The following is a 22,149-nucleotide window of genomic DNA, read 5'->3' on the forward strand; positions in this document are numbered from 1 at the left end:
ATACTCAACGTTTCGGCGTTGATTATGAGGAAACCTTTTCTCCAGTCGCGGACATTAAAGCTATTAGGATTATCTTAGCCATAACTGCGTACTATGACTTTGAGATATGGCAAATGGATGTTAAGACTGCCTTCTTAAATGGTTACTTGGATGAAGAAGTCTATATGGATCAACCGGAAGGTTTTATTGATCCGAAACATCCCAACAAAGTATGCAAGCTTCAAAGATCCATTTATGGACTTAAGCAAGCATCGAGAAGTTGGAATAAACGGTTTGATGAAGAAATCAAAAAGTTTGGTTTTATTCAAAATCCCGATGAGCCATGTGTATATCGCAAAGCTAGTGGGAGTAATGTTACTTTCCTTGTCTTGTATGTCGATGACATATTAATCATAGGAAAACACGTTCCAATGTTGCAAGATGTTAAATCCCATCTTGGAAAGTGTTTCGCCATGAAAGATCTAGGAGAAGCGGCATTCATTCTTGGAATCAAAATCTATCGAGATAGATCAAGGCGATTAATTGGACTAAGTCAGAGTGCTTATATTGATAAGATCTTGAAGTGATTCAAGATGGAGAACTCTAAGCGTGGGTCTATACCTATGCAAGAAAAACTTAGTTTATCTGTCAAACAAGGTACTTCTACGCCTAGTGAGGTAGAGCGTATGAGTAGAATCCCTTATGCTTCGGCTGTAGGATCTATTATGTATGCGGTTAGATGCACTAGACCCGATGTGGCGTTCGCGCAAAACATCGTGAAAGCCATTGGATTGTTGTTAAAAATATTCTGAAGTACCTACGAGCTACTAAAAATATATTTTTGGTGTATGGAGGAAATCCAGACCTAGAGCTCAAAGTGACCGGATACTGTGATGCTGGATTTCAAACTGATAAAGATGACACGAAGTCTCAATCAGGATTCGTCTTCGTTTTAAACGGAGGAGCTGTGGATTGGAAAAGCAAGAAACAAACCACAGTCGCCATGTCTGCAACAGAGTCTGAGTACATTGCCGCCTCAGAAGCCGCAATGGAAGCAGTCTGGATAAGGAAGTTCATTAGCGGGCTTGACGTGATCGCCTCAAATGAATTACCCACTGATTTGTACTGTGATAATTCCGGTGCATTAATCATTGCCAACGAACCCGGAGTTCAGAAAGGTGCCAGACATTATGCTAGACGATATCACTATGTTCGAGAGCAAATCGAACTAGGAGAAATCAATCTACTCAAAGTTCACACAGATTTTAACTTAGCTGATCCTTTCACGAAAGCTTTGTCTAGGCCCAAGCTTGAAAGGCATGCCGATGGCATAGGTCTTAAATTAGCTAGTTATTTCATGTAAATCTGTTGTTTGGTATTTGGATAAGGGATGTTAAACAATTTATATTTTCTATAATGAAATAAAGTACTTGATATGTTTGATTTCATTCAATATTAAATTGTGTCCTATATTTGCATGTTTAATCCTTGAATATTTCGTTTAATATTTTGTATGTTATCGAATATTCTAAATTGTCCATTGTCGATTAATTATATGGGAATATAATTAAACGAAGACAAATGTGAGTGATTGGTTATATTCTTGGAATATGTAATGGATGGATCCCACCAAACTCACATGATATCCATAGCGGATGCATATCGGACTACCCCACTAACGAATTATCGCTTTATGGATCATCGTCATAAGTGAAATTCGTAAATGGTTACGTTTATTGATCCTTTGACTTGAGATGCAAGTAGGTCAGCATATATGAATCGCACTTACTAGATGTAGTTCTAACTCACCTGTATAAGGGGGTACATAAAGGGCTATTTTCAGAAAGCGTCGTGAAATATGATGACTGACACGTGTAGTCAATATAGGATTTGTTCCTTCGATTTGAAAATTGAAGTATGATACCATTGGCGCCCTCATTGGGACTGATTAAAGATGTTTGCATGGTCGTGCCCAAATAAATCCAGATTGTTCTCGATTATATTTGGTAATCATTAATTAGTTATGAAATGAGAAACATAATCGTTAAATGATGAAATGATCTCGATCCATATTCATATTTAACAAAGGTATCTGAACAAAGGGATAATAAATGCCTTGACCATTTAAACAGTACTTAAATGTTTTCGGGAGCATCGCGGTGTTGCTAGACGCTTAGCAATGTTATTACCTTCATTCGTTACGAGCTCAAGTGGCAGCTGTTGGAATGTGATCACGTAAAATGAACGTATGTCCGAAAAGTATTTAAGCCTACGGGGTCACACCTCAACGTGAATGTTAATATAAATTAATTAATATATTAAATGTAATTTATTGATTGATTTGATCACGAAAATCTAACGGGGGTTCGTTAAAAGAGTTAAAAATTAACGGTACTTAATTAACGGACTTAACGGAGAAGAGTTGGAATTAGGAAACTTTCCTTGTTTGTTTCTAAAGGGGGGCGGTCGAATGAGGCTTCAAAACCCTCCAAGACTTGGTCATTAAGTTTCCTAAACCTATAAATACAAACCTATATTATTTGGTTTATCACAAAATTAAATCCATAGGGTTTTCTCCTCTCTTTTCCTCTCCCTCTCTCTCGGCCGAACTCCAAAACCAAAAGGGTTTTTGGTTTTCGGTTTCCATAGCTAGGAAAAGGGTTTTCGGGTTAGCTAGGTTTTCGGGTTTAAGCAAAGGGTTGTTCGTGATCAAGTACTAGCATACAACGTTTCACCGTTGAGTGTGCAATCGTAGAGAGGTTAAGTTAAACCTTGTTTTGTCTTCAATCTCTCCATATTAAGGTACACATTCTATTCCTTGGTTAATTAGTTAAACTACATAGATCTTGTCTTCCGCTGCATGCTTTGTGATATGTTGTGATAATTAGTTATAAAACCCAACACAAGGTGCGAGACATAATTTTAAATTTCATTAGCTTATTTGAAAAGGCTTATGTTTACAGCCTAATGTACGTGTATAATCAAAGGTGTGTGGGTGTGTGTGTTTTTTCACTTTAAGCGTATGATGAAATATACAAATGAGAGAAAGAAGCATAGAAAGGATGGAATGCTTTTTCATTATTATTGTTTGGATAGCAAAGATTAAGGAAAGATTTACACCAAAAAACATTGAGGAGAGCATAATGCAATTTATTACTAAGCTATTGAAGCTCTTCATTGTAATATCACTGTATTTTATCCGTAAGCTTCTAATATAAAAGGTTTCATGTTTGAATGCAGAGAGGAGCATGGAATCTTGGTTTTGGATTTGCCCATTTTTGACTGTTTTTGGTTCAAGAAGATGCACTTGAGCTATTTGAGATCGTAACATGCTTTTGTATGAATCTGATGCACTCCCCAAAAAGGAGGTGAGTTCATTGTTGACGTTATTCAAAACACGCTCTCTTCCTGTGTTCTTTATGACACTATATGTTATCTATACTATTTGAAGGTTGTTAATATTTGATATTTTGTGCTTATTTCTTGCAGCTCATCTTTTGTTCTTAGATCTCGACATCAAGTTTTATGAACTTAATCTTTTTACCTGTCATGCCACGGATGATAAAGTTAGTGGCGAAAGCGCTTAAGCCACTTTAAGTAATTATCTGGTTATTTGAACTTTATGCATCACTTTCACGAGTGAGTTCATGAGATGTTAGCTCCTCTTCCCATGTTTACACTGTTGGAATATGATCACGTAAAATGAACGTATGTCCGAAAAGTATTTAAGCCTACGGGGTCACACCTCAACGTGAATGTTAATATAAATTAATTAATATGTTAAATGTAATTTATTGATTAATTTGATCACGAAAATCTAACGGGGGTTCGTTAAAAGAGTTAAAAGTTAACGGTACTTAATTAACGGACTTAACGGAGAAGAGCTGGAATTAGGAAACAATTAGGAAACTTCCCTTGTTTGGTTTCTAAGGGGCCGGTCGAACTAGGGATCAAAAACCCTACAAGACTTGGTCATTAAATTTCCTAAACCTATAAATACAAACCTATGTTATTTGGTTTTACACACAATTAAATCCATAGGGTTTTCTCCTCTCTTTTCTCTCCCTCTCTCTCGACCGAAATCAAAAACCCCAAGGGTTTTGGGTTTTCGGTTTTACATAGCTAGGAAAAGGTGTTTTCGGGTTAGCTAGGTTTTCGGGTTTAAACAAAGGGTTGTTCGTGATCAAGTACTAGCATACAACGTTCTACCGTTGAGTGTGCAATCGTAGAGAGGTTAAGTTAAACCTTATTTTGTCTTCAATCTCTCCATATTAAGGTACAAATTCTATTCCTTGGTTAATTATTTAAACTACATAAATCTTGTCTTCCGTTGCGTGCTTTGTGATTTGTTGTGATAATTAGTTATAAAACTTAACAGACACTATAACTAATATTTGCTGTACTACTTTAGGTACAATGTTGCTATTAAGTTTTGTAAAGATCATATTGCTCAGGGTTTACTGATGAGATGTAAGTTGATTCAAAGAAGTACTTCAATGCTTGTGAAGATGAATATACCGCTATGAAAGTAACGGCTTCTTTCACTCACGAATTCAACATGTTTTTGTATAACTCCGCTCACTATCTTTTGTAAAACTCAACTTAATATCTTTTGTTACTATTATAATATCCAATGTATCCTACTTACTATTTCATTAGTTTTACATTATCTATAGCTCATATATTTAGTCTTTCATTTACTTAACATAATCAAATAATAAATAATTAATCACAAATCCTTTTTTTTTTTAAATTATCTGTGTTTTCCGCGGGATAAAAATCTAGTGGAACCTATAACCAAGGACTAAAAGTTTAAAACAAAACTATTATTATAGAAGAAAAAGAAACAAAATTATAAACCAATATAAGGACTAAAAAGTCTAACAAAATATATATGGATTTGGATTTGCTTTAAACTTTAACAATATCAACTAATTAAATTAAAAGAACTCGAGCTAATTCAAAAGCAAAACCCTATATAAGTAACATTTCAACAATGATTCTTATACAACACATAATAATTTAAACAAAATGTTTATGTATCTATACAATATTCTAAAGAAAATAATCCCCTTGTTGAAAATTATATGAGTAGTATTGTCTAAAATGCTTTTAATGTTTATAAGTCATTTATCTTGTAAAATATCTCCAGTAACCATTTACATCATCAATTATCTATACCATTTGACGTTGTCTCTACCACCAACAATCGCCTCCACCACCATACCATCGCCGGCATAACCACAATATAAACACCACTTAACATCAATATAAACACCACTTAACATCACCCTAATATGTACTTAATATCTCCGACTTCTTGTATTTTTTCACAGTATATTATAACTAGCCAACTAGGTATTATTACCATAACCATGTTATTATTATAAAAAAGAAAAAAAATAAAATTTCAAACACCACTGCCGCCGTCTCTGCACCTAACTCACCGTCGCCGCCGCATCCTAATGGACGACGACGTTTTAATGGAAGGAATCTACGGTGAAGAAGAAGAAGAAGGAATTATTAACAATAATAATAATAATAAAACAAACAGAAGAAAAAGAAAAGGCAACAACAGCCAACAAAACGACAGAAACATAAAAGGAATAATGTTATCAATTACAAAACCTAGTTATACTTTGAAAAACACAGGACGTAATGTTCGGAGTTTACGTTGTCAACATCGGAGTAGACTCCGGTACCTTCTCCAGCAACTTGTCCGCCGTCAAAATTGGTCGGAAGCATCAGGCGTCTTAAGTCTCTTGTTGAAAGCAACCATTAAGGATAACTGTTTGTTATCAAACAGGACTAAATATTGGGTAATATATAAATTATCTTTTTGCTATTTAATTTAAATGTTTGTTATTGTTAGTCAATATAACTAAATGATAAATACATGTGATATATTATCATAGTCTAATTCTGTTCATTTTTATTCGATCTTCCCGGACCGTTTAACGGGTGGATACTTTTTTGAGAAAATCATGTAAAGTGAATTTTTATTTGATATAGCTATTTTGGTAGAGGTCATGAGTTCGATCAGTGGTAAACACCCTTGCCTTTGGAGACAGAGGTCATGGGTTCGATCCTCATCCCATGCAAAGGTTTGAGGGCCTTTTCTACCATTTAGGTAGAAACTGGAAGCAGCCTCTCTACTTTGGTACTTTGGTAGAGGTAAGGTCTGCCTACATCTTAACCTCCCCCATACATCGTCGAGGTATTGGGGCTCAAAACCCGCGGAAGGCGGCATTGAGCAGTTACTTACTTACTTTTTTTTACTTGTGCAAGAATTTTACGATTGGGGCTAAGTAGGAATTTATGTATTGTTGGCACGTTGATTAATTTTGGACTAGACTAATACATAAAAATAATACTAGAAATATAGGGTTTAACATGATTTGAATGTATGTATATATGTATGTAGGCTGCATTAGAGCTTTTACATCATATGGGATCCGCAAAAGTTAAACCAAGAAGAATCCAGCAGCTTTACGATATATCCATGAGAAAAAGCTATGCGGGTACAAAAAATAAGCGCGCTTTCTTCAAGGTATACATTACGTTTTTGTTACTATTATTATGACGATTTAATATGCTTTATCTGTATTTCTTGAGTTGAATGTTTATGATCTTTTAGCAGGGTAGGTTTGATGTACAGTTAGAATATCTTCTATTCTGTCTTTGGCAAGGCGACACTGATGGTGCCTACCAGGTTGTGATGAGGTTTGTATTTAGTTGATCTTCATCTATCATCTATGCCTTTATGCTTAAGTATTTATATTTATGTTTGCACCAGTATGCTATTGAGAGTTGTTTAAGCCATTTGGTTATAATTTGGAACATATGCTTACTTGACATATGGGGATGGTTTTGTTTTAATCAAGTAAAATTGTGTATTCTCAGTCTTCTGCAAGAAAGTGGCTTCACAAGTGACCCCATCGCAAATTTGGTTGTTGGGTTGGCCTATTCTCATCTATGGTACAATGCTATTCAGAAAGAAATAGGCTTACATGATTCACTCGAGTCTAGTTCTCCAATCCAGTCAATGTCTGAGCCTCAACAGAGCATGTCCCACAATCATTCTGATGAACAAAGTGCTGTTGAGGTTCTAGCATGCAGTTCTTCGTTACAGAATTCAAATACCTCCATCAGAATTGACAAAGTATTTGATCCTGAAAAAGTTGTTGATCAAGATAGAGTAGTTCCAATGGAGGTTGACTATAACCTGAAAAAAGTACCCGAGTATGAAGAACTCGATATGGACCCTGCTGAGAGTGATCAAACTGGCAATGCTTCTCAGTTTCCTCATACTGGGAACAAACGATATGGTTCGATATTATATGCTCGTGGTGAGTTCATAAGTTTATGTATCATATTTAACCTCTAGTCATGTAGGTGCTTTATGGTAGCTTTTAGCTCAATTGAATCAGTTTGGCTGTTCTTGTTACAGATTTAGACTATATGCTGATGCCTATAAGACAACCCATCACAAATAACTTTGAGGATTTTATTTCTCTCCAAAGGGGAATACAAACTGATCACTATAAGGCTGCAGTGAAGCATTTACGTGTCGCTCTTCATTCTACTCCTCCAGCTTTTGAAGCTTTACTCCCTCTAATACAGGCAAGCGACATTTCTGTCTTCTCTTCAGTTTATTTTAATAAGACTTCTCAATTGTCTAAATTTTGTTACTGGACTAAGGTTACATTTCAATGTTACTAGATACTGTTGTTTGGGGATCAAGTCAAAGAAGCTATAGAAGAGGTTGAAAGTATTGTTCAAAATTCTGATGCTGCACTTCCCTTTAGGTGATCCTACCTTCTCATAGTGAGATCCTTCGGCACTTTAGTTTTTTTTTATTAACTTTTTCTAATTTAAACTCTTTTATCCATAAAGACTCAGAGCTAGTTTGCTGGAGCATTTTTCCAATGAGGGTGCAAACAAACTGGCCATTTGCTTTGAGGATGCATTAAGAAAGGATCCAACTTGTAGCCACTCATTGACAAAGCTAATAAAATTGCATCATGATGGTATGCTATCTCATCTTGAAATTTTGATCGGTCATATTCTTCTTGTCTGTGTTTTCTTTGCAGTGAGTTATTTAATTTTAACGGATCCGGTATGATGTGTAATTCTCAAAGATATGCTTACTTAAATGATCTAGTTAATTTCACATGATTTTAGAATTTCGCATACTTGAAACACAACCTGGTACTTTGGCTAAGGTTTTGCAATATTTATATTTGTGAAAATGTTTGCTGTGTGTGTATATGTTCCTAATGGGTACAGTAGTGTTACTCTGTTCAAAACTCGATGTCACCGACAAAAACAATTGCTTCCATTGGAGCCTTGTCCAAATTGTAGAGGTAGTGAATTTGACCAATTTACTTCCAAAACTGGTGAAGTAAAAACTTCAGTTGAAACAAAATCAGGTTAAATGGTTAAATGGGTCAAACAGGAACAACGGGTGACTCAAAAGTCAGCCAGGCTGTTTTATTGTAATGCATAAAACCTCATGAATCATTTATTTATTCATTGAAATGTTTTTTGTAAAACACATTTTTTAGTAAAAAAGGAACTAATGAAGACAGAAGATACCTAGGTCAACCCACCGATATATATTTCAGTTTGTACTAGGGATTTACCACTTTATTCTTCTCCCTGACCCTTCATTTGCTACAGTTATAAATTTCACGGGCATTAGAAGATTGTCATCGATATGCATTAAATTTGTGGGTTCTGATTTTGAACCTGACCTCCTTGTGTCTGTGTGGATCATTGTTTCAGGATATTACAGCGTAGAAAAGTTGGTAGAGATGATTGCTTTGCATTTAGATGCTACCTATGCAGACTCTGAAGTTTGGAAAGAGTTTGCTTCTTGCTTTATCACGCTTTCCCAAATTGACGAGGATAGGATGTCAACTTGTGAGAAAAGCTATGGGGATAGTTACACAAAGTGTTCCAAGAATCCTCTTGATGTGTTCAAAGACAATTTGTCGAGAAAGAGCTGGAAATTACGTTGTCGATGGTGGATGAACCGTCACTTTACCCAAACCATACTTGCATCAGAAATTGCCTCAGGTAGTTTTTCTTTGTTCCTTTTTTTAGAAAAGTTTGAGTTTCTCATGAATCAATAAAGTGATGATTCTTAACGTCGAACTTTGGTGCGAGAAAATCGACAGCCTAGATAGTTTCACGTTCGGATCAAAACGAGCAATCTTTGATACTATTTGGGTTTGTTTACCTAGGTTTTGCATCAACAGGAACTAGTATATATTAAGTGTTGTAGAAGACATCCTGTTTATACATTAAGCATCTGGGGAGCTTTTATGCTAATAACATCACATTTTGGAATTTGGATGGTCATCCTATACTTGCATAACCGTGTCTAGTGTCAAGTGTCAAGTGATATCCATGTAGTTTTTTTCTAGTTTTTTCTGTTGTTGACGATATCATGTATCATGTTACATCATTCACAGGTAATATGGATCTTGTAGCATACAAAGCCGCTTCGGCATGCCATCTTTATGGTCCAGAATTTGTGTACGTCGTGAAGGCTCATAAATATTTGAAAAAGAAACGGTATCAAGGTAGGCCAGTCTTAAAAATACACATGGAACAAGCTGTCAAGTTTTACCCCGCATAGGAGGTTTTACTAGTCACAGAAAACAACAGTGCAATACGGAATGGCTGGATACTGCGGGCCTAAATATCACTTTCCTCTTTTGTTAATCTTTTGAAAGAAAAGAAAGGAGAATTTGGAAGCAATAATCATATTCATATTCGGGCATTGCTTACTCATCATAATTAAGGGATGGAAGTTTGAAAGGAACTTTTTTGCAAGTCTTTATGATGCTTTAATACAAGTAAGCACGCCAGCAGGCAAGACAATTAATTCAAGCACTCACAGAACTGGAAGCAGCCCTATCTTTAAGTTTATGGTGTTGGCCCATAAACTTGATTTTTGAATACGATGATGGCGAAATTTTGTGTAGCATACTGTAAATTGAACTGATGGTGGTTTCAGAATAGCATCAAAATGTATTTGATAGTGTAGTTTTTAATTTATGCATTATCAAAGTTTTGTTGCAAGCATTGTATTTTTTTTAATTATGCATTTGTTTGACCAATTGATGTCTTGTTTTTCCCTTACTTTCAACATGGATATATATAAAATAATAATAATGCTACCAATATTTGAAACAAAATCATGTCCAATGTAATATAAACATTTCATATAATTTGTTTGATATGCGCTCTCGCTTATTATAGAAGCTATAATCTTATTAAATATGATAAAATTTTAAAAACAAATTCGATATGGGTAGATAGGTACAGCATTGAGTGTTTTATAAAGATAATTTGTCTTTTTTCTTACGGTAATTATTGAGGATAATAAAGATGACTTTACAAAACTCAATTAAATAATTCTTGTTTAACTTATAATAATCAATACTGGTTTATATTTTAAAAAATTACTTATAACTTAATTTATCTATTAAATCTTAAATTTTAAACCCGTATCAAATACATGAGTTTCAAAACATCATCACTATAAGAATTAGTATATAAAATAAAAATATACGTATACATTAAAAGTAGAATTATATTTAAAAAGAAATTGAGATATTCAAATGTAAACACAGAATGCTACATATGGTACTGTTACAGAGTTTTACAACAAAACGCAACAATAATAACAAAAAAGAAAAACTACTTCAACTCGCCTATGCTCATTTTCGCCCTACTCTTGTGATCCATAAAAACCAAGTGACAGATAGCACCAAGCGAGAATCATAATAGCATGTAATACCATCTCATTCCTTGCAACCTAGGTGCACCACAAGCGAGAATCACAATAGCATGAAGCATCTTCTTGCCAATAGCACCCAAGTTAGAAAGATTAAGTTTAAGAAGGTTTCAGTGGCGAAAGCATAAATGACCTTACACCAGTTCGCCACTCTTTCCCAAACATCCCACGCAACAGAACACGAAGTGAAGAGAGATATAAGTCGTTTCAAGTTGTACATTTCAAACGGAACAGAAATAACACGGCAACACCACATTTCTTTTACGCAGGTTCTCCTAACTCGGAAGCCTATCCATCTCAATTCGCCATCCAATGACATTTACTTTTTTCGACAACCATTTGCACAATCTAAACTTATACCAGTCATGAGCATTCAAAATTTTTCAACAACCGTTTATAAGAGGCAACAAAAAATTTCTGCTCACTACCACCACCTTCTCAAACCCAACAAACATGTGAGGTTTGATCCACAATAGAAGCTCAAACCATATAAAACAAAAGATCAACGTATCGTTTTAGCAACAACTAGCTAACCTTGTAGATATTCTACCATGCACCATGAGCCCGGGGCGCACATAAGAAACCGCGACCAACAACCTCATTAGAGTAGATAGCAACCACGACTTTTCTCTACAACTGAAACGACACATTACGATTAACGGAAAAATAAGGAATTTTTTTTTTTTATAGATGCGCCACATGTTTTTATACATGCGCCACATTTTTGTTCGGGCATGTGTAAAAACATGCGCCGCATTTTTTGCTCAGAAGACACCTAAACTTTAGACTTCCAAAAATGCGTCGCATATACCAAAATATGCGCCACATATTTGGGTCTGACAGAAACACACTCAATTTTGACACTTCAAGTGACTTGCAAACTTTTACCAATTATTTCCAAACCTTAAACCACTTTGTCAAACTTAAAAATGAGTTAAAGACGCATGATTCAACATTCGGAAAGCTTTCATTTGATTAAGTGTAACATTTACAATGAAACGAGTCACATTACCCAAGTTGACATCATCTAGGGTTTTTCAATATTTCAAGGCACAAAGAACCATGACTCCAAACCATCTTTATGCAGAAATATACATGGCAAAACTTTACCAAAAATACTTCAAATGTACCAAGAGCCATTAGTCCAAAGGAGTTACTGTGAGTTCTAGCCACAAACCAACTTTTACCGCAAAGGTCAACATTTCCACATTTCCTAATCAACATAAATCTTCAAAGCACATAATCTTGTTTCCAACTTCCGGGACAACCTATAAAAAAAGGGTAAACAACTAAAAAATAAGCAAAGCTTAGTGAATAATCTCGCATACGTTTATACACACGAAGGAGGGCAATGCACAAAGGTCTATTGCATATAGACTATGGCACCATCGTGCCATATCTATAATACTCACCTTGTGCCAACGCATTACATGGATCCATATAAGCAAATGATTACAATCTCAATAAACAATAGCAATGCTCCACATGAGCTATGTCCCACATGGACTATGACCACTACTTAGGCCCGTAATCAAAGACGACTACTACTTAGGCTCAACGCCAAATCAATTAGCACACACGGAATCCACCATCATATGGTAATTGATCCAAGGCATATATAAAAGTATGCAAGAAAACTCACCTCCTCCGCGACCACAATCAAAATCATGATGACCACAAGAACGCAAATTACAAGCTTTCAATCTAGCAAATCAAATTACAAAACACATATAAGGTCATCCATCATATTCAAGGCTATCTAACCATAGCCAAACACAAACAATTCACTAGCATTCTTTTACCCAATTCAAACTCATATTATCTTTGAATTGACCAATTTCCAAATCTCATTTTAATACTAAAAATCACCATTTTCATAGTATTTCCAACTCTGACAAATATGGCCACAACAAAATTTTCATATCTCTTTTCATAAATAGTTAACCAAACATGTCAAAACCATTTTCATAATCATAATACCATGGCCATATGACATTTCACCTAAAAATCACTATTTCCGTCTAATCATAATCTCTACCATATGATCATACTATATTTTTACTCAAAATCATCATTTTCTTTGTTTTGACAACAAAAGCCAACATTCATGCAACTACACCTCAAAATATACCATTAAAAGTTAGAAAAACATTACTACATATTCATCTCATTGAAATAATCCCCAATTTATGAAGTTCCATAACTTGAATTTAAGCAAATATCTCAACTTCAAGAAAACCCCCAATTTAGTTCATAGTAAGAACCCTAAATTGAGTAATAACAATGGCTCTAAGGCAAGATAATCATTTTTCCTCAAAAACCCACATTCCATTAGTTGCATGAACCCTAATCTTTAAAATAATTAAAATTAGGTTAAGGAATCATTACCTTGAAGAAAAGGGTTAGAATTAAGGTTAGAAATTACAAATTGTTCTTCATTTTTCTGTTGATGATGTCGACCCACATATAATCCACACACTCAATTCTCCCAAATTTAATTCATCACAATAATATAGTTATTATGATTTCCAATTGAACAATTCTTTGCTTGAATGGAGGATTTGATTTTTTGTTTGTAATGGAATTCCATGAAGATTAGAGAAGAAAAAGGAAAGAAGAAGTGGAAATATGACTAATAAGTTGGGAGGATGGGTGGCACTGAGTGCCACGTCCCATGGCTACTTTTAGTTGGTATTTTACCTGATAGTCGCTAAAGTTTCAACTAAATTAACTCTATATTCAAAAATAAATTATTAGAAAATTATTTTAATGGCAAAACTATAATAAATGTTAATTTTCATTGGCATAAAAATTTTAAGATGTTACAACAACTTATCTACTTCCGTGTTATATCAAAAGCCATTTGACAATAAGACTATCATTGATATCCTAGAGCAAGATTGTTTTCAAGAAATTGCCGGCATGGGAGGTTCAACTAGCGTTTCTCATAAAGGAAGTCAGGGGAGTATGAATCAGATAGCAACGACAACATCCTTCCCAACATAAATGAAGACCCCCCTCCCGTTGAATCAAGAAAGTCGAAAAAGAAGCAAGCCACATCTGCTTCCTCGAGCCACAATGTGGAAGATAAGATTGCCTCTAACACAACCAAGAAATCATCATATTTGGATATTAAACGCGAGAAGGATCAATAAGCGGAAGATCTTTAGGCTACACAACTCGGTGCGAAGAAGATGAAGGTTCGACAATAGAATTTGAAGTTTTTCACCGAGTCGTACGAGCACATCACCGATCCCTCTCTGCTAGAACTCATTTTTGTCGAAAAACGCGAACTTGTCAACAAGTACTGATGACAATGTAATGTAGCTATTTTTTTTAGAACTTGTTGTCAAATGTTTTTTCTTAATTTTAGCTAATTTTTTTAAAGTATGTAGGTAAGTTTTGTTGTTTTTTTATTATTTTTTTTAAGTTATGTTAAACGTATTTTTTTTAAAACTTTTTTTAATGAAATGTTATGTCTTTAGTTTTATATAGTTTGTGTATTTTAAGTATAAAAAATAAATAGAATAAAAAAAATGATGTGAAAATTGGAGAAGTTTTGTAAATGTGTTGTCACCATTTTGATAAAGTTTGATAAACGGCTTAAATTGAGATGAAAAGATTTTATTAGATAATGGTAATATGACAATTTGGTAAACTTTGCTAAACATCTAACCATCCCTCTTTTTAATTGGTCGATAAGTAATTAAAATAATCTTTTAATATATAAAAAAAACTAGTTCTAATACCCGCACGATGTACGGTAGCGATATATAGTGCATCATAAAAAAATTTGAATATGCCTCATACATAATTTGTGAGTTTGAAATAAACTGTGGTTAAAATAAATCAAACAAGGTTATAAAGTCTTTTGTATTAATAAGTCAAGAATTAGAGTTTAATAAGGAAATTGAATGTATATATACAATTAAAAATGTTAATTAAACAAAATAAATAAATTAAAAGGTCAAATGTCGATTGATCAAGGATTACGTCATATGTCGTTACAAGAATATATCAATCTTGTTTTAGTTTATTGATAGATGATAAAGAAAAGCTAAATTACAACAAAGAAATTTCGATCTTAAAAACCTCGTAACTTAACCTTATAAATTAACCCGAAAACACTTTTATTAAATTTCCTAATTAAATACAACAAAAATAAAAAAATAAAAAATACAACTCGTACTATAGACCTATAGTCTATACATACATTATAAATTCTCTATTTCCATATTTTGGCAGAGAGAAAACCTGTTTTACAGAAATCTAGTCGAATCGGCGTCTTTCTTGCTCTTAAGTCTTAACACCTTTGTTGGCGGCTGCTTTGGGATTAACGCCAAACGAGAGAATCCCCCCTCTAAATCCATCAATGGTAATCCCTCTATCTTAATTCTATTTAATGGTAATCTTTTTAATGAAACCCTAATGCTTAATCTTTTTAAATTTTTTCTTTATGATATTTTATTAAGTTGTTGTATATTGTAATTTGATTAATTGATGTTTATTTTAATTTTAATTAATTTCATCTTAGTAGTATTAACAATGCATGATGCAGTTTTAGTATATTCATAAGTTTGATGAAAGATGCATCCAAGAGATTTTGTGGGACGGATCAATGCGTTTTTAAACACTTAAATAATGTTAATTAAGTATAAAGTATGCTAATTTTATTGCATCAATGAAATTTATGTGTGTTATTTCATTATAGATATATATAAATATGTATATATATGTACCATAAAATACATAGGGGGCCAATTATTTATTCATTATATATTAAATATTAAAAAATTAGTACTTGAGAGGGATTTCACCCAAGTTGGGTGCATAACAGCACCACCTTCACTTTTCTTCTTAATGTGATTGAAATAATAATGGTCAAGTGCGGAGCGTTACTAATGACAATGTGCCGATTTTTATTTTTGATAATGGTAGGTACGTTTGCAGTTGGATCCGTTTCTTAGTGAATTAACTACCATGTTTGAGCAGACTACCGAGAAAGGCTCTGTATGGGTTACTCTCAAACACTGTAAGTTTTTTTTTTGTTTTGTTTTTTTCGGTTCCTGGATTTTAAATGTGTTGCTCATCTGTTTACTATTTTTTAGCGTGTGACAAGTCTGCCGTGCAAATAAATAAGATGAAGAGTGCTGGTAAAGTTCCGGAGTACAAATGTCTTGTTAGGGCAACTGATGGAAAGAAGAACATATCTACATTGGTATTACGTCTAAACGTTAACTTTATGTCGCTTTTTTCTGTTATCTTTGTTAAATTTTTGCTCTAACTGTTAACTATATGCGCTTTGTTTTTGACACATACCATATTGGTTTTATTGCGTCATTAGTTTAAAGTGTCTGGTTTGTTCATCACGGGCCACAAAAAAAGTTTGTATATTCATATTGCAGTTTCGTATCTGTCTTTTGTAGTAGACTACTTTTTGTTTTATGCTAGGTTTTACTGATATTTTTGGGCTTGGAACGTTACTGACAACATTCACATTAACAGACATTTTATTGTGAATCACTTCGTTTGGACTAATAAAGAGATGGGTTATTGACTTATCGTACAGTACACCACTGTATTCAAAAGCTATGCTCTTAACTGTCATCTGTGCTATCTGTAAGACAACACTAGATTTGAAATGGGCCTTATGTTGTTAGTATTATCTGAAGACGAACCTCTCTAGTTTAGGTAGTGTTTAGTGGGCAAATGGGATTGGAATTCGTTAAGAGGATTGAAAGAAGAAGATAGAGAAAATGCGGAACAGAGAAAACCCATCCTTCCACCCTCGCATAAGAATTGAATAAACCCATATTTCATGTGTCTTTTTAAACTCATCCTCGTAAAGCAAACACTGACATTTTATCGATAATACAATCCGAAACCCTCAAACCCTTAATGTTCAAAACGATCATCCAAGTCTTGATCTGCCAAAGTTTATACTTCTAGAATTCTTTTCTTCTTGAAAAATGTGGGGAGATTTCCAACACCAGGCTTGTATGTTTTTTGGAGCTCCTAGGTTTTTCAGGCTATCACAATGTAAACCAATAAGTTTTGGTCTTTTGGAATTTTGGAAGGGATCATGGTAATGTTTGTCAGGAACATTGTGTAGGATGTGGTATCTTTTATTGTCAGTGATAGATATAGTTATCTGAATGTATATATAAGTTAGGGTTCTATCTCTAAAAAGTCGAGTGTGTAAAGTTAAATTGATGTAGCTTAAAAGGGAGCGGGCCAAACGGCTGAAATGGCCAAATGAGTCTAATGAGTGTAGTTGGTAAAGTTTAAAACTACCTGTTCTGACCCATTATGCTATTTGCTTGCCTGCGCATTGTACCGCCTACAATATTGCTTTCAAGTTACAACGATAGTTTTGGAGGCATCGCCATGGTTGTGAAAATGAAATCCTCGTTACTCTTTACTTGGTCAGTCTCATAGGGGTAACAGACGATTTTGTAAGCAGCTAAGTGGTGAACTTGATAGTTTAAGTCGATGCTGCTTCTAATGACTATAACGTGTCTAAATGGGAATTGGGAGGTCTGAATGTCTAAAGAAGATGATGTAAATTGTCTGAGTTGATCTATCTGAGACTTGCTCATATGTATCTAGTATCTTGGATGATGCATATTGTTTAAGATAGACTATCTTGCTCTGTTGCCGAAAGCAAATTACTTAGAGCATCCACAATGGTAGGTTGATTAAAAGGTTTTTTTATGCTAGTAAGTCATTAAAAAGCTTTCTACCATTGGGAAATAATACTTTTTTCATCAAAAGGTTGACAATCCTCAACCTATTTGATGAAAGACTTTGTTTTTAAAAAGACTCTCACACCAAGTTATAAATAATTTTATCAATATGACTTTATCTAACATTTTTAATTTAATGTTATAAATTGATGGTGTGGAAATAATAAAAAGTCATTAATAGGTTAATGCCATTGGAGATGCCCTTATGATCAGTGGCTTCTGACTTTCTGCGATAGGGACCAAAAGTTAAGACCCATTTCGTCATGTGTGAACTTCATTGGCGTATCATTAACTGGTCATTTTACGTACTTTACATACGTGTATCCAAACACCCTTTTAAGACTAATGCCCCTAAATTCCGATTAAAGTGATCAAATGCTTATTGTTTGCACTAATAGACGATCTATCTCCTTTAATAGGGCCTGTCGATGTGCATTTTTTGAAATTATTATATGATTATTGTGACCTAATAAGTTGAAGATAAACAGATTCTACGTTCTGTTTCTGGTTATGTGAAGGGATCGAAGGATCAGTTTATGGTAATGAGATTCATACTGGCTGCAACAAAATTGATTAAGTAGTGTTATTAAATGATTAAATAACTCATCTAATTACCTCTTTTAACCTTATTTGAGAAACCTTTGCCATTTTACTCGCAAAGAACTTTTTTCTTTCTCTTTTCTCGTTTTATGCTGTAGTTTGTAGATAATTAGAAATTTGTCAAACACGTAAACAACCACTTATCTAGTTCTTACCACTTCAAATAGCAAAACAAACCCAAACACCATCTCATGTGACTTGTTTCATAGCATCGGTTGATTTCCTTTAAACTTGTTCTGCTCGGAATACAGGTCGGAACAAAGGATCATCAGCGCTTTCAAGCATCTTATGCTACTATTTTGAAGGCCCGCATGACATCTTTGAAAAAGAGAGAGAAAAAGGACAAAAGAAAGGCCACGGATACCGATAAAAAGCAAGGAGTCTCAAAGAAACGTGCTGCTACCTCCAAGCCATAATGATATATTGGAGTTCATGGTCTAGCATACATCTCATTTAAAATGTTTCCTTTTGTGCTAATTTGTGAAAGATAGTGTTATATTTTGCCCCTCACCCATGCTTCCCTTTGAAGAATCATCGATACAAATCGGTATATTGTCGGGTGGATATTCAGGTTCTTTTACAAGTGAATATTTGCTGGGCAGATATTTATCAAATGCAGATTACGTGACTCTATTAGTTTTGCATTTTTTTAGTGATAAATCTGCGACACCTTTTAGCCATCCGCAACAAATATGCATGTTATACTAAAAAGGGTACAACCGTATAAAGCATGTTGTGTTGTGTATGGGTAAAAGTTGTGGATTTATCACCCTCTTTATCTACAAATGGGCCATAATGGAGGTGGGGGGTTACTTTGTCTTGTTTACGTACTTAACAAAAGGTTTACTTCTGCAAATTAACCCTTCGGAAAATAATTAACATGATAAGTATTACAAAAGCTATATTATTGTTGCAATAATAATCTCTGTTATTTTCTCCTTTTATTTTCTTCTTACACTCAAGGTATAGCATGCTTTGGTTGTATTTCTTGATAGTACATACGTTCTGCCTTACAAGTTACATACAAAAGTTAGTTTCGCATGGGAATTTCCATGCATTCAGCTATGCCTCTAAGGAATTTTAAATTGGCATAATAAGGTAGGGATTATTACCAATGAATGTAACTAACTATGCTAAAATGTTTATGTTATGTAAAGATCTCGTAAAATGTCTACGTAATGTAATGAAGTTTCAAATTTCGGTTATTGGATGTACCCGGGTATATGTGGTAACTATATAAGTTGTCACGTGTAGGTTTTTGATTGACGAGGTTCATCGAATAATCAGGATTTGAAAGTTTATTACATGGCATAGACATTTTATAAGATCTTTATATAACATAGATATTTTAGCATAGTTAGTTGGATCAATGATCAATAAAGTAGTATAAAAATAACTTCCAAGTTCCAACATGGGCGGAGCTTTGACTAGGGGCCCCAACGGCCCAACCCCCAAAGAAAAGAAAATTATACACAATGAAAGCCCATATAGCCATATAGGGATGTTATTAACAAATTTTAAGCTAATCCTTTTAGAGTATATATTGTTTTTCAATTTATATTGTTAGTGTAAACTTTATTAAACTAAGCTATATATATAACAAAAGATTGAATGATCTTGGAATAACGAGCCTGATGTGAACTATGTTTGTCACACATTAATACATAACAATTGTATGTATGTTTCATTGTACCTGCCTGGTATATATGCGACCCATACTTGCGTTCGTCTGTTTAAAATGTCATTGAAATGACTAACATGGCGTAAGTCTCTATTTGTGTCGGGCAATGTCATGTCACGTTGTTTTATCGAAGATTTTCAAAGACGTAAAGGAAAGTTTCTTAAATATATAATGTATTTTTGTAAATTTCAAATTACATGCTTATTGAAATGCTACAATGTATTTACATATGTAGTTAACACTTATACAACAAATGCACGTTTTATATAACAAGGGTCATTACATGTTCTGTCTTTAAAAACCAACAGTATGACAATTTCTTCACCCTTTGAACAATAGCCAAACCAAATACAAAAAAGGAATAAAAAAAATTTCACATGTTAACACTTAAAATTTGCCTACAAACATTTGACAAATTTCATATGAGAAATTTGTAACTCATAATTTAAAGATTATACAAATGCTGGACCGATCAAACGATCTCGCTAGAAGAAAGCACGACTGCCATAGAAAACACGTGTACCGTCTTTCTTCTTGTTCTCCATCTCCACATTGTTCAGCGGCCGCTGAATAACATCACCACGATCCTCTGTTTCAGTCTTTTCGAGATTCATTGGTAGCTTCATTTTAGCCAAAGACTCCGTAAATTGTTGCATACTTCTCATATACATATCAACTATTTGTTGTTGCATTTCTGATTCTTCCTTAACATCTTTCTTTCCTCTTTGTTCCTCTTTAGGGGCTAAACTTTCTACATTAGCAGAATTCGACGATTCACCTGTGACCAAATCATTCTTTTTTTCTAATGAATCTGCCGAGTTCCTATCATCACTTAAACTAGTTATTGTTGAACTAAAAAAACCCGAATTCTGAATGCTATCATTAGGGGAAATGGAGCCTGAATTAGCCACCATTTCATAATCATCAGCCGAACCAGAAGCACCTAAGCAAAGAAACGAACCATGCCCAATGAGCCCGGTCTTTTGGGCTGACCCACGACCCGATAACCCAAAATACTCGGATACCATTTCTTGATTCTGTTTCACTACATTCATATCCGGGAACTCAATCCTAGAATACTCAATGGGGTCCAACAACACAACCTCAGACGTAATAGACGAATTTGCATTTGACCCCCTGATATTATGATTAAATGACAAAGCTGTGCTCAGCGACAGACTCAACTTAACAGTACCAGCAGGGGAATGAAACAAATCAGTTGAAGAAAGACTAAAATCTTGAGTCAATTCATTACCTTTTCCAATAACTAAAGAAATAGGAACTAAAGAAAAGCCCAAAAGTTGATCTTCCATAAAATTCTTGGCTCTACTAAGCATCCACATTTCACACTTAACAACAGCATCAAACTGATTAATCTTGATAATTAACTTCTCATTAAATTCAGGGTTTTTACCACCACCATGAATAATCCTAGTTGAAAAGGTTTCATCAGGGTTATAAGTAAGTGAAAACTTAGCATACACATCTTGTTTCTCATATATACATATATTATGAATGTTTCTAGCATGATGCACATATATTTCAAGAATCCCAGAGAATTCAGTGCTACCTTGATCATCATTCGGGTTATATCGAAACCGAGTAGTGCTGTTTCCTTGTTGATCATATGATGATGAATCCATATATACAAAAATACCCAAGTTGGCAAAATGATGTTTTATGTAAGTTTCAAAAAACTTAAAAGGGGTTCAACATACATACTTTATATAGCAAGAAATATGATCATTGAACAGCAAGTATATGAATTGAAGGGAAAGCATATAGTAACTGTTTCTTGAAGAATATCAAAACTATTGAAGATGAATTGAAGCAAAAGTTAACATATGGAATTCTTTGAAAGAGAGAGAATTGATTTTTTGTTTTTCTTTTATTTATTTTTATTATTTTTGAGTGGAGAGTTGGTGGGGTAAAGAAAGGAAGAAAAATGATGATCATAGAATGATGATGTGAGAGTGGTTGAAATTTCTGTTCAAAATGTTGATGGTTGTTTTCTTTTTCTCCACTTACTCTTCTTTGGTCTACTCACTATGTCTCTCTCTATATATAGGCTATATACATAGATAGATTTAGAGAGATATATATAGAGATTTTATTGGTTAAAGATGACTTTGCTTCTTATTGCAACCTCCACTTAATATTTTTGTATGTGTGCATACTGACCCACAAACAAAAACGCCACAAATGCACATACAAAACATATGACACGGTTTCAAAGCTTACCAACACATATATATTTCGGTGTCCCGAATGTTGGGGGAATTTGTCGTTAAACTCATTGATTTATTATCATCTTGTCCACGCTAGGGAATAGT

General features: G+C 34.1%; 3 protein-coding genes and 1 long non-coding RNA gene across 5 annotated transcripts; 2 read left to right on the forward strand and 2 right to left on the reverse strand.

Moving 5' to 3' along the window:
• The first annotated feature begins 5,362 nt into the window (after positions 1–5,362).
• Positions 5,363–10,109, forward strand: LOC122604028. 2 transcript variants are annotated; one of them, XM_043776915.1, is made up of 9 exons: positions 5,363–5,798; positions 6,404–6,529; positions 6,617–6,702; positions 6,883–7,328; positions 7,430–7,602; positions 7,702–7,787; positions 7,876–8,009; positions 8,767–9,060; positions 9,459–10,109. In XM_043776915.1, exons 1-9 carry the CDS (start codon positions 5,445–5,447, stop codon positions 9,623–9,625), a joined length of 1,866 nt encoding a protein of 621 aa, XP_043632850.1. In that variant the 5' UTR covers positions 5,363–5,444; the 3' UTR covers positions 9,626–10,109. The 2 variants fall into 2 exon arrangements, with proteins under 2 accessions (XP_043632850.1, XP_043632851.1); XM_043776916.1 differs by having other exon boundaries at positions 6,620–6,702.
• Positions 10,110–10,588: 479 nt separating this feature from the next.
• On the reverse strand, positions 10,589–13,372 carry LOC122606246. The gene is made up of 4 exons (XR_006324840.1): positions 13,178–13,372; positions 12,432–12,493; positions 11,900–12,057; positions 10,589–11,425 (listed from the first exon to the last, which is right to left on the reverse strand). It is a non-coding gene; the product is annotated as an uncharacterized LOC122606246 (long non-coding RNA).
• A 1,630-nt stretch (positions 13,373–15,002) lies between these two features.
• LOC122603952 (signal recognition particle 14 kDa protein) lies at positions 15,003–18,768 on the forward strand. Its single transcript, XM_043776820.1, has 4 exons — positions 15,003–15,164; positions 15,728–15,821; positions 15,898–16,007; positions 18,387–18,768. The coding sequence occupies exons 1-4, from the start codon at positions 15,162–15,164 to the stop codon at positions 18,549–18,551; spliced, it is 372 nt and encodes a 123-aa protein (XP_043632755.1). The 5' UTR covers positions 15,003–15,161; the 3' UTR covers positions 18,552–18,768.
• Positions 18,769–20,051: 1,283 nt separating this feature from the next.
• LOC122605041 lies at positions 20,052–21,863 on the reverse strand. Its single transcript, XM_043777911.1, has one exon. The coding sequence runs from the start codon at positions 21,457–21,459 to the stop codon at positions 20,302–20,304; it is 1,158 nt and encodes a 385-aa protein (XP_043633846.1). The 5' UTR covers positions 21,460–21,863; the 3' UTR covers positions 20,052–20,301.
• Between the last annotated feature and the right edge of the window lie 286 nt (positions 21,864–22,149).

This window comes from Erigeron canadensis, chromosome 6 (genome assembly GCF_010389155.1).
Source record: "Erigeron canadensis isolate Cc75 chromosome 6, C_canadensis_v1, whole genome shotgun sequence".
Lineage (NCBI taxonomy): Eukaryota > Viridiplantae > Streptophyta > Magnoliopsida > Asterales > Asteraceae > Erigeron > Erigeron canadensis.

Bases quoted from the DNA above. Each gene is read 5' to 3' on its own strand.
- LOC122605041 (XM_043777911.1), bottom strand. From the start codon at position 21,459: ATGGATTCATCATCATATGATCAACAAGGAAACAGCACTACTCGGTTT.
- LOC122604028 (XM_043776915.1), top strand. From the start codon at position 5,445: ATGGACGACGACGTTTTAATGGAAGGAATCTACGGTGAAGAAGAAGAA. The intron at 5,799-6,403 runs GTAATATATAAA...ATATGTATGTAG, and splicing joins CAAACAGGACTAAATATTGG to GCTGCATTAGAGCTTTTACA. The intron at 9,061-9,458 runs GTAGTTTTTCTT...CATCATTCACAG, and splicing joins TGCATCAGAAATTGCCTCAG to GTAATATGGATCTTGTAGCA.
- LOC122603952 (XM_043776820.1), top strand. The intron at 15,822-15,897 runs GTAAGTTTTTTT...ACTATTTTTTAG, and splicing joins ATGGGTTACTCTCAAACACT to CGTGTGACAAGTCTGCCGTG. The intron at 16,008-18,386 runs GTATTACGTCTA...CTCGGAATACAG, and splicing joins AGAAGAACATATCTACATTG to GTCGGAACAAAGGATCATCA.